Source organism: Gorilla gorilla, chromosome 20 (assembly GCF_029281585.2).
Source record: "Gorilla gorilla gorilla isolate KB3781 chromosome 20, NHGRI_mGorGor1-v2.1_pri, whole genome shotgun sequence".
NCBI lineage: Eukaryota > Metazoa > Chordata > Mammalia > Primates > Hominidae > Gorilla > Gorilla gorilla.
Window position 1 is genome coordinate 9309407 of NC_073244.2, and position 12031 is coordinate 9321437.

The window sequence follows — 12031 nt, forward strand, 5'->3', positions numbered from 1 at the left end:
GCCTGGCTTGGGTCCCTCAAGAGAGGGCGGGAGGGGTGGGGGTCCACAGTCCCTGCCAGGAAGGCGCCTTCCTTTTTACAGCTGCTCCACACAGGGTCTCAGCACCTGCCTTAGGGCTATGAGCTGTACCAGGAGCGTGGGCTGCTGGGGGGCTCTGAGGGTCCTGCGGCCTGGGCGTGCGCTCAGCTGGCATGTCCCCCGCTCCGCAGTATTCCCTCAGCACCAAGCGCTCCAGCCCCGATGACGGCAACGATGTGTCTCCCTACTCCCTGTCTCCCGTCAGCAACAAGAGGTGGGTCCCAGCTTCCTCCGCAGCCCTCCCTACTCCCTGTCTCCCGTCAGCACCAAGAGGTGGGTCCCAGCTTCCTCTGCAGCCCTCCCTACTCCCTGTCTCCCGTCAGCAGCAAGAGGTGGGTCCCAGCTTCCTCCGCAGCCCTGTCCCTGCAGGTCCTGGTGGGCGAGGCTGAAGGGGGCTTCCCAGGGCATAGTGGCCTGGAGCTGTGACTGTGTCCTCCCCCAGAGTCCTTAGAGTGGAGGGGGGCCAGCCCCCCGTGAGGCCATGGTCAGTAATAGAAGTGTATTCCAGGCCTAGAGCAGCCCAGAGATCCCCTCGCCGAGGGCACACCATGGCCTGGCAGTGTTGGCCTCAGACAAGGGGCAGGGTAGTCAGGAAGGGCTGCCTGGAGGAGGTGTGGGCAGCAGAGCCAGCACAGCTGTGGAAGGGAGCCCAGGGCAGCCAGACACCTGAGGGTGAAGGGCTGTGGGGCTGTCCCCGGGTTTAGGATCACATGGTGGCGGTGGTGATTGGAGGGGCCGGACTGGGCTCCTCAGGCTGGCAGGGAAGGAGATACTTCCCAAGTGTTTGCAAGAGGTGACCCAAGTGCCGTGGCTCACGGATGCCACGTGGCCGCCTCTGCAGCCAGAAGCTGCTCCGGTCCCCACGGAAACCCACCCGCAAGATCTCCAAGATCCCCTTCAAGGTGCTGGATGCGCCCGAGCTGCAGGACGACTTCTACCTCAATCTGGTGGACTGGTCGTCCCTCAATGTGCTCAGCGTGGGGCTGGGCACCTGCGTGTACCTGTGGAGCGCCTGTACCAGCCAGGTGGGTGCTGCGGGGGGTGTGCATGTGCATGGGGGCCTCCCCAGCTCCCAGCAGACCTCAGTGTACCCAGCGGGATCCGGGGAGCATCAGTACGAGCCAGGCGCCTGCCATGGCCCTCCTAGCTGGGGCCTCCCAGCCTCCCAGCCACAGCCCTCCCAGCCACTACCCTCCCAGCCCTCCCAGCCGTGGCCCTCCCAGTCAGGGCCTCCCAGCCACGGCCCTCCCAACCCTCCCAGCCCTCCCAGCCATGGCCCTCCCAGCCACTGCCCTCCCAGCCAGCAGTGGCGTCTGCAGCAGTATGGGGTCCCCACTGGAGCCACAATCTCTGTTCAGCTCTATAGAGAAGAAGAGACAGGTATCCCAGCCTGGCTGAGGCCAGGGGCCACTATGACCACCGAGTGGCCGCTGTCCTGGAGTGGCCTCTGGGCGCATGGAGCCTGCTGGTCCCTACAGGGAGACTGGGTTGCTGGTGCAGGGCAGCAGCAGACACTGCCTGCTGGGGTGGGGGTTTCAGGGATAACGCCATGTGAGTAGTTTCGGGAGAGCGAGGGTTGGCGCCCTCCCTGCAGCTTATGAGCTGCTCCCGCCGGCAGTGTCCCACACCCTTCTGGGCCCTGCCCTCACCATTTGAGCGTCCTCTCCCGGCAGCAGGAGCCCTGCAGCTCTGGGCAGCTTCCTCCCATCCTCTGCTCGTCCCATGCAGGCTCTCCCCTGTGTGTGTGTGTCTCCCCTGTATGTGTGTGGCAGGCTTCAGCTTGCCAGGTCCCAGCAGTGACCAACCCAGCGACCCCATGGGCCTGGAGTGATGAGAGAGTGAATGAGTGGATGGGAGAGTGGACAGGAGAGTGGATGGGTGAGTGAGTGGATGGGTGTGCGGATGGGTGAGTGAGTGGATGGGAGAATGGATGAGAGAGTGGATGGGTGAGCAGATTAGGGAGTGGATGGGTGAGTGGATGGGTGAGTGGATGGGAGAGTGGATGGGTGAGTGGATGGGTGAGTGGATGGGTGTGTGGATGGGTGCGTGGATGGGAGAGTGGATGGGTGAGTGGATGGGTACGTGGATGGGTGAGTGGATGGGAGAATGGATGAGAAAGTGGATGCGTGAGTGGATGAGAGAGTGGATGGGAAAGTGGATGAGAGTGGTTGAGGGGAGTGGATGTTTGGATGAGAGAGTGGATGAGAGTGGTTGAGGGAGTGGATGGGAGAGCGGATGGTTGAGCGGATGGGAGAGCGGATGGTTGAGCGGATGGGTGAGCGGATGGTTGAGCGGATGGGAGAGCGGATGGTTGAGCGGATGGGAGAGCGGATGGTTGAGCGGATGGGAGAGCGGATGGTTGAGCGGATGGGAGAGCGGATGGTTGAGCGGATGGGAGAGCGGATGGTTGAGCGGATGGGAGAGCGCATGGGAGAGTGGAAGAGAGTGGTTGAGGGAGTGGATGGTTGAGTGGATGGGAGAGCAGATGGGAGAGCGGATGGGAGAGCGGATGGGTGAGCGGATGGGAGAGCGCATGGGAGAGTGGATGAGAGTGGTTGAGGGAGTGGATGGTTGAGTGGATGGGAGAGCGCATGGGAGAGCGCATGGGAGAGCGGATGAGAGTGGTTGAGGGAGTGGATGGTTGAGTGGATGGGAGAGCGGATGGGTGAGCGGATGGGAGAGCGGATGGGAGAGCGGATGGTTGAGTGGATGGGAGAGCGGATGGGTGAGTGGATGGGAGAGCGGATGGGAGAGCGGATGGGTGAGCGGATGGGTGAGCGGATGGGAGAGTGGATGAGAGTGGTTGAGGGAGTGGATGGTTGAGTGGATGGGAGAGCAGATGGGAGAGCGGATGGGAGAGCGGATGGGTGAGCGGATGGGAGAGCGCATGGGAGAGTGGATGAGAGTGGTTGAGGGAGTGGATGGTTGAGTGGATGGGAGAGCGCATGGGAGAGCGCATGGGAGAGCGGATGAGAGTGGTTGAGGGAGTGGATGGTTGAGTGGATGGGAGAGCGGATGGGTGAGCGGATGGGAGAGCGGATGGGAGAGCGGATGGTTGAGTGGATGGGAGAGCGGATGGGTGAGTGGATGGGAGAGCGGATGGGAGAGCGGATGGGTGAGCGGATGGGTGAGCGGATGGGTGAGCGGATGGGAGAGTGGATGAGAGTGGTTGAGGGAGTGGATGGTTGAGTGGATGGGAGAGCGCATGGGAGAGTGGATGAGAGTGGTTGAGGGAGTGGATGGTTGAGTGGATGGGAGAGCGGATGGGTGAGCGGATGGGTGAGCGGATGGCAGAGCGGATGGGTGAGCGCATGGGAGAGTGGATGAGAGTGGTTGAGGGAGTGGATGGTTGAGTGGATGGGAGAGCGCATGGGAGAGCGCATGGGAGAGTGGATGAGAGTGGTTGAGGGAGTGGATGGTTGAGTGGATGGGAGAGCGGATGGGTGAGCGGATGGGTGAGCGGATGGGTGAGCGGATGGGTGAGCGGATGGGTGAGCGGATGGGAGAGCGCATGGGAGAGCGGATGAGAGTGGTTGAGGGAGTGGATGGTTGAGTGGATGGGAGAGCGGATGGGTGAGCGGATGGGTGAGCGGATGGGAGAGCGCATGGGAGAGCGGATGAGAGTGGTTGAGGGAGTGGATGGTTGAGCGGATGGGTGAGCGGATGGGTGAGCGGATGGGTGAGCGGATGGGTGAGCGGATGGGTGAGCGGATGGGTGAGCGGATGGGTGAGCGCATGGGAGAGCGGATGGGTGAGCGGATGGGTGAGCGGATGGGAGAGCGGATGAGAGTGGTTGAGGGAGTGGATGGTTGAGTGGATGGGAGAGCGGATGGGTGAGCGGATGGGTGAGCAGATGGGTGAGCGGATGAGAGTGGTTGAGGGAGTGGATGGTTGAGTGGATGGGTGAGCGGATGGGTGAGCGGATGGGTGAGCGGATGGGTGAGCGGATGAGAGTGGTTGAGGGAGTGGATGGTTGAGTGGATGGGAGAGCGGATGGGAGAGCGGATGGGTGAGCGGATGGGTGAGCGGATGGGTGAGCGGATGGGTGAGCGGATGGGAGAGCGGATGGGAGAGCGGATGAGAGTGGTTGAGGGAGTGGATGGTTGAGTGGATGGGAGAGCGGATGGGAGAGCGGATGGGTGAGCGGATGGGTGAGCGGATGGGTGAGCGGATGGGTGAGCGGATGGGTGAGCGGATGGGAGAGCGGATGGGAGAGCGGATGGGAGAGCGGATGGGAGAGCGGATGAGAGTGGTCGAGGGAGTGGATGGGAGAGCGGATGGGTGAGCGGATGCGAGAGTGGATGAGAGAGTGGATGAGAGTGGTCAAGGGAGTGGATGGTTGAGTGGATGGGAGCGTGGATGAGAGTGGTTGAGGGAGTGGATGGGAGAGCAGATGGGTGAGCGGATGGGAAAGTGGATGGGACTGTGGATGGGAGAGTGGATGAGAGTGGATGGGTGAGACAGTGGAGGGGTGAATGTACCCATGGATAGACTGGGGCTTCGAGACCAGCGGCAAAGCTCACACTGACCTCTGTCTCCAGGTGACGCGGCTCTGTGACCTCTCGGTGGAAGGGGACTCAGTGACCTCCGTGGGCTGGTCTGAGCGGGTGAGTGCAGAGGGCTTGGCCCCCACCTGGGAGATCTGATGGGGCTCTTGACAGTGTTGGGGGCCTTGAAGACCCAGAGGGTCTAGTGCGTGGCCTGAGGTCGCCTGTGTCCAAGCATAGGTCTGTGTCCCCCACTGTCCCCGGCCTTAGTGTGGTCCTGGTAGAGGGAGTAACAGGGATGAGCAGGCACCCACCAGGCCCCTAGAAAGGATGGCAGGTCCAGTGGGGAAATAATGCCCCAGTTCCTTCCTGGGACCTGCCCACCTGGGACTCACTCCCCTGGAGCTCCATTTTCCACTCAGGGTCGAGTGGGCTTTAGTTCCATTTTAGATTATGATGAAAACATCTCAGCAGCAGCTTTGAAGCATGTCATGGGGAGGGTCTGTGGCCCTCACCCAGAGCTGCCCAGGGCTGCCCCTAGTGCTCGTAACCACTCACTGTGTCCAGGCGTGTGCGCTCACCCTCCCTCCATCCATCTATCTTAGGTTTTTCATGTACCTCAAAGTCAGTTGCAGACAGCAGCGCATGTTGCCCAGCTCCTGGGCATGTGTGGAACCTGGAGCTCAGTGTCTGCAGTTTCTCCTTCCCTCTGTGTGAAATGTCCATGTGGGAAGGTCCACGTACCCTGAGTCTTGGCTGGACTCTGAGAAACCCAATTGCAGTGTGTGCGGGGCGTGCCCGCCACCCCAGAATGCGCCGAGGGGGGTTTACGCTTCTTCCGAAGGGACGTGCATTCGAGAGTCGTTAGGGAAACCGTCCCAGAGCCCTGGTGAGGAGAGAGCCTGGCGCGACCAACGCCAGGACGGGCACAGTCCCTGGGCCAGATCTGACACCGGTGCTCTGCCCGTGCCTTCCATCCTAGGGGAACCTGGTGGCAGTGGGCACACACAAGGGCTTCGTGCAGATCTGGGACGCAGCCGCAGGGAAGAAGCTGTCCATGTTGGAGGGCCACACGGCACGCGTCGGTGAGGAGCCCGGGTCCCGTGTCTGGTGAGCTCCCCAAGGCCCCAGCTCTGCAAGGGCAGGAGAGGCTCACCCCCGCTTCCACCTGGCCTCCAGGGGCGCTGGCCTGGAATGCTGAGCAGCTGTCGTCCGGGAGCCGCGACCGCATGATCCTGCAGAGGGACATCCGCACCCCGCCACTGCAGTCGGAGCGGCGGCTGCAGGGCCACCGGCAGGAGGTGTGCGGGCTCAAGTGGTCCACAGACCACCAGCTCCTCGCCTCGGGGGGCAACGACAACAAGGTACCCCCGCCCAGAGCCTGGGCTTCCCCTTCCCCAGAAGCCGCACCCCTCACAGTGGCAGGAACGGAAGAGCCTGGGCTGGGGCGGGCGCGGGGCCCACTCCACAGCCATCAGCAGGGCCCCAGGCTTGTCCTGCCTGCTCAGCCAGTCCTGCCCTGTGGCACAGGGTGACGAGCGTGTGCCCCCAGGGGTCCTTGAGGGAGCAGCAGGAGGGGTGTGGGGTGGGGTGCCAGGGCAGGTCGTCACACCTGTGAGGACCGGCCTATGGGACCACAGGGCTGGGACTGCCCTGGCCTCACAGCCCCTGTCCCCCAGCTGCTGGTCTGGAATCACTCGAGCCTGAGCCCCGTGCAGCAGTACACGGAGCACCTGGCGGCCGTGAAGGCCATCGCCTGGTCCCCGCATCAGCACGGGCTGCTGGCCTCGGGGGGCGGCACAGCCGACCGCTGTATCCGCTTCTGGAACACGCTGACAGGACAACCGCTGCAGTGTATCGACACGGGCTCCCAAGTGTGCAATCTGGCCTGGTCGAAGCACGCCAACGAGCTGGTGAGCACGGGCGGCCCGGCCTCCCACCAGGCCTCAGGATGTGCGTCCTGCCGGCCCCTTGCCTGCCACCTGAGAGCAGCCTGTGGGGAGATGGGTCAGAGTCGCTCTGAAGGGAGATGGGCGAGGGAGGCCGAGCGGGGAGCAGGGAGTTGTCAGGGGCAAGGCCCCTGGGCCCCATCAGGGCCTCACCTGGGGCAAGACTTGGGGCCTCTGGGCCCCCATCGCAGCCACACCTGGCGGCTCTGTGAGGAGCAGGGGAGCTCCCATGGCTGCCTCTGCTTAGAGGGGAGGCCCAGGATGAAGCGGGCTCCACTGAGCACCCTGGCCTGCTCCAGCCACTCCGGCGTGTCACCAGGACAGTCTCAGGGGTGACTTGCAGGTGGGGCAGAGGGGCTGCGGGCCCCGTTTGGGTCCTTGTTGGGCTCCAGCCTTTGGCGGTGGGTGGAGGGGTCCACCTGTGGCCTCCACACCTCCTAGACAGACTCAGGTGGCAGAGCCACATCCCAGCATCCCCTGCTCCTCCTGGGCTGGCTGGCGGCTCTGAGCTCTCACATGGGCTCAGGCGGGTGCATGTGAGGCAGCAGGCATAGCACCCGGCCTCGTTGCCCCTCACTGACCGCAGCGCCCCCTCCGTCCTCCAGGTGAGCACGCACGGCTACTCACAGAACCAGATCCTTGTCTGGAAGTACCCCTCCCTGACCCAGGTGGCCAAGCTGACCGGGCACTCCTACCGCGTGCTGTACCTGGTGAGTTCACGCTAGGCACTTCAAGGTGCCCCGGGATTCTGGACAAACGGCCATGGCCACCCCAGAGCACCCTGTCCTGTGTTCTTAGGGAGGATGGTGTGCAGATCTAAAACCCCGTGGGACCCAGCACCGGGGCTGGCCGGCAGGGCATCTGGTGCTGGTTGTGTTGCCAGCGTTGGAATGGGCTCTGTCGAACTCCCCAGCCCTGCAGGTGCAGGCCCTGTCCTCCTGGAGGACCTTAGCTTCTTCATTTGTTTATTTTTCCCAAAAAGAGGGGTGAAGAGGAAAAGCCAAAACCAACTCACAGCTGACCACCCAGACGACACTGTGAACGTCCTGCACAGTAACTGTGCACATGGCTGGATGGGGGCCAGGAGGCGTCCTTGTCCCCACGTGCCCTCACTTGCCAAGATTTTGTTTCTTCCCTGAAAAACATGTTCTGTGCTTTCATCTGCGCATCTGACAGTCCCTCATCTGCGCCGAGTTGATGAGCCCCTCTTGCAAGGGGGTGTCCTTTGTGTTTTTGCAAAAATGCTCCAACCTTGGCTAGGTGCTGTGGCTCACGCCTGTAATCCCTGCACTTCAGGAAGCCAGGGTGGGAGGATCGCTTGAGCCCAGGAGTTCAAGACCAGCCTGGGCAACATAGCAAGACCCCATCTCTACAAAACATTTTTTTTAAATGAGGTGTGGTGGTGTGCACCTGTAGTCCCAGCTACTCAGGAGGCTGAGATGGGAGGATCACCTGAGCCCAGGAGGTCAAGGCTGCAGTAAGCCAGGATTGCCCCACTGCACACTCCAGCCTGGGTGACAGAGCCAGACCCCGTCTTAAAATTTAAAAAAAAAAAAAAAAGGCTCCAACCTTGGTTTCTGCTCGTGGTGGCCCCAGCCTGCCCCTCCCTCCTGGCTCCAGAGTCTGGGGGGCCCAGCCACCCCACACCTTGCTCCCCTCTCCTTCAGTCCCCCAGCACTGTCCTGAGGCACCTAGAGGCCCAGAAACATGGGGTGCTTCCCTCCTGTCCACAGGCAATGTCCCCTGATGGGGAGGCCATCGTCACTGGTGCTGGAGATGAGACCCTGAGGTTCTGGAACGTCTTTAGCAAAACCCGTTCGACAAAGGTAAAGTGGGTCGGTATCAGCGCCACTCGCCCCCGCCCCAGCCTGTCCCAGGGTCGTCCCTGTCCCCACTGTCCTCGGGCGTACCCTCCTCCGGGTTCCCCCACTTCCGAGCTTCCCTCACCTCAAATTCTGGGTCATGTGTCGGGGGCAGTGTGGCAGGCCGAGGCTGAACTGGCACCTCCCAGCCCCTCAGGACCAAGCCCCAAAGCCTTGGGGACCCTCCAGGCAGCTTCCTCCCTGGGCCTGCGGCTCAGCGCATCTCCGATCCCCATGTGTCTGCAGGAGTCTGTGTCTGTGCTCAACCTCTTCACCAGGATCCGGTAAACCTGCCGGGCAGGACCGTGCCACGCCAGCTGTCCAGAGTCGGAGGACCCCAGCTCCTCAGCTTGCATGGACTCTGCCTTCCCAGCGCTTGTCCCCCGAGGAAGGCGGCTGGGCGGGCGGGGAGCTGGGCCTGGAGGATCCTGGAGTCTCATTAAATGCCTGATTGTGAACCATGTCCACCAGTATCTGGGGTGGGCACGTGGTCGGGGACCCTCAGCAGCAGGGGCTCTGTCTCCCTTCCCAAAGGGCGAGAACCACATTGGACGGTCCCGGCTCAGACCGTCTGTACTCAGAGCGACGGACGCCCCCTGGGACCCTCACTGCCTCCGTCTGTTCATCACCTGCCCACCGGAGCCGCATGCTCTTCCTGGAACTGCCCACGTCTGCACAGAACAGACCACCAGACGCCAGGGCTGATTGGTGGGGGCCTGAGACCCCCGGTTGCCCGTTCATGGCTGCACCCCACCATGTCAAACCCAAGACCAGCCCCAAGGCTAGACCAAGGCATGTAGGCCTGGGCAGGTGGCTCGGGGCCACTGGCGGAGCCAGCCTGTGGATCCAAGAGACAGTCCCCACCTGGGCTTCACAGCATCCTTGCAGCCACCTTTGCTGTCACTGCTCGAAGCAGCAGTCTCTCTGGAAGCATCTGTGTCATGGCCATCACCCCGTGGTCAGTGGGCTTCAGATGGGCCTGTGCATCCTGGCCAAGTGTCACCCTCACACTGGAGGAGGATGTCTGCTCTGGACTCATCACCCCAGGAGAACTGAACCCGGACCTGCTCACTGCCCTGGCTGGAGAGGAGCACAACAGATGCCACGTCTTCGTGCATTCGCCAACACGTGCCCTCACAGGGCCAGTGTCCTCCTTCCCCGCGCAAGACTTGCGTCCCCCGTGCCTGCTGGGTGGCTGGGTCCTGTGGAAGCCAGCAGCGGTGTGGCCCCCGCCCCCAGGCTGCCTGTGTCTTCGCCTGTCCTGTCCACCAGCGCCAACAGCCGTGGGGAAGCCAAGGAGACCCAAGGGGTCCAGGAGGTGGGCGCCCTCCATCCTTCGAGAAGCTTCCCAGGCTCCTCTGCTCCTCTGTCTCATGCTCCCAGGCCGCACAGCAGGCAGGGAGGGAGGCAAGGCAGGAGACTGGGGCCTGAGCTGAGCACTGCCCCCTCACCTCCCCCCTACCCCTTCCCATTTCATCGGTGGGGACGTGGAGAGGGTGGGGCGGGCTGGGGTTGGAGGGTCCCACCCACCACCCTGCTGTGCTTGGGAACCCCCCACTCCCCACATCCCAACATCCTGGTGTCTGTCCCCAGTGGGGTTGGCGTGCATGTGTACATATGTATTTGTGACTTTTCTTTGGATTTGTTTTGTGTTTTTGTTGACCAGTCCTGGAAATGTTTGAGGCTAGACGGGGAGGGGCCAGGACCCACGCACTGCTCCTGGGGGACGAGGTCCTGGTTTTAAAGCCCCGTCATTTCAAGCGGGTCGATCTTCCACATTCACTGGAGAGACTCTCCCCACCTCTGTCTGGGTGGGGCGCGGACCCCTCGCTGTGCGCCTGTGCAGGGGGTGCTGGTGCACGTGGCAGTGTGGATTTCCAGTGGTCACAGTCTTACTGTTTCAAGGTTTTTAAATAAGAAAACCAACCCTGCCTTCGCCCATGCCCACCCCTGCCCACAGCGGCCCCTGCAGTTGCCAAAGAGCTGCCTTGTCGCTGTGGGCGTCAGGGCTTGGCTGGCTCAGTGCACAACCCACAGTGGCCTTCAGAGGCTCCTCCTGGGACTGGGAACCGCCGCGGGGCCAGGCGGACGGCGTGAGGTTTGTGTTGGGGCTGGTTCTGCCCATGCTAGGGGGCGGGGGAGCTCCCAGGACAGACCAGCCTTGTTTCTCATGTAATGCAGTGACGCTGTCATTAAACACGTGGATTTATGTGTGGCCGGGGCTGGCTGGCTCTGGGTCCCCGGCTCGGGTGGGGTCACACGGTCCTGCCCTAGAGCCCCCATCTGGCCCTGGAGCTGCAGAAGCAGCTTCTGAGGGGCTTCCCAGGCCTGCATTTCACAGATGGGGAGCTCAGTCCTCGAAGGCCGCAGAGATCCCTCCTGGCCCGTCTGCTGGGGCGCCGGCCACAATCCTGCAGGGCCAAGGACTGGACTCCAGGCAAGTCCCTGCGCTCCAGGTGGACGGCCCTGTTCCAGGGAGGAGGTGCTCGGTTGACACCATCAGGGAGGGAGGGTGGGCACTGCTGGGCTGAGTTCACCCCCAGGGCTGGCCAGATGGGGCCAGGAGGGACAGAGCAAGTGGGGTGAAGGCCGTGGTGGGAGGGGCCCATGATGATGGGCCAGGGCTCATGTAGAAATGGGGGAATTGGTTCCCCATGGCTCAGGACAGCCGAGAGGAGGTGGAGGGGCCCCAGGGGAGTGTACGTCAGGCCTTGCGGGGCACGGGGGCCACTCAGCAGCGCTGGGGCAGGTGCCTCTGCTGTCAGCTCCACCCGACAGGCAGACCAAGGCCAGTGGGGCCATCGCTTCCTGGGGCGACCCTGGCAGTGGCTGGGAGACGCCCAGATGGAGGGGGAGGCTGACCAAGGGCCCCGCAGGGCGGGCTGCAACTTTTCTGTTGATCCTGGAATGTAGCTGGTGCAGTGAGAGGGAAAGAGAATTGAAAAACTCAGGCTGCCATAGGTTCTGCGATGAGAGGTGCAGGAGGCAGGAGCCTGGCCCAGGGGGTGCTGGTGCCTCCCTGGGGTCTGGGAGGAGAGAACAGGAGGAATGGCTGGGAAGTGGCTGAGGGAGCCAGGAGGCCGGGGGGCCAGGGGCTGCAGGGGGGAGGCTGTGGGGGTCCTGGCAGCCAGGAGGCCCCAGGTGGTTTTGAGGCTCGCTCTTGCGCGGTGCCTGAGAAGAGGGTGAAGGAGCTGGGGCAGGCCCCATCCTGGGCATTGGAGATGATGAAACCGAGCAGACCTGGCCCATGTGGAGCTGGCATGGGGGGCACAGCCCAGAGACAGAGGAGCTTATGAGGAAGTGAGGAGGCGGCGTCACAAGGGTGGGGAGGGGGCCTTGGGGAAGGGCGGCCTTGGATCAGAGGCTCACCACAAGCCTGGCATCTCAGCCAGGGCTGGAGAAAGCAGGGACGCCTGGGTGAGAGGCAAAGGGCACAGCCATGCAAAGGCCCTGGGGCAGGACGGCACCTGGTATGCGGGATGAACAGAGTGAGGAGAGGAGGGCAGGGCATGCAGGGCCTTGTGGGCCTCAGGGAGGACTTGGGCACCTACCCCGAGGGAGTGGAGCTCCTGGGTGCGTGTCCAGATGGGAAAGGCAGGGCCGTATCTGTGGGGACCTGACAAGGGCAGGGGAAGCGGAGACCAGGGTGCAGGCT

General features: G+C 62.9%; 1 protein-coding gene across 2 annotated transcripts in view; it reads left to right on the top strand.

Moving 5' to 3' along the window:
• FZR1 (fizzy and cell division cycle 20 related 1) overlaps positions 1 to 10017 on the top strand; it is a 30516-nt gene extending 20499 nt beyond the window's left edge. Inside the window, exons 6-14 of one of the 2 annotated variants that reach the window (XM_055371254.2) lie at positions 210 to 292; positions 920 to 1103; positions 4620 to 4685; positions 5548 to 5650; positions 5745 to 5929; positions 6245 to 6478; positions 7120 to 7224; positions 8248 to 8349; positions 8623 to 10017. In XM_055371254.2, the coding sequence (XP_055227229.1) occupies positions 210 to 292; positions 920 to 1103; positions 4620 to 4685; positions 5548 to 5650; positions 5745 to 5929; positions 6245 to 6478; positions 7120 to 7224; positions 8248 to 8349; positions 8623 to 8664 (1104 nt within the window). In that variant the 3' untranslated portion in view covers positions 8665 to 10017. The remainder of the gene's footprint in view (positions 1 to 209; positions 293 to 919; positions 1104 to 4619; positions 4686 to 5547; positions 5651 to 5744; positions 5930 to 6244; positions 6479 to 7119; positions 7225 to 8247; positions 8350 to 8622) is intronic. The other variant, XM_055371255.2, reaches the window with a different exon arrangement.
• The last annotated feature ends 2014 nt before the right edge of the window (positions 10018 to 12031 follow it).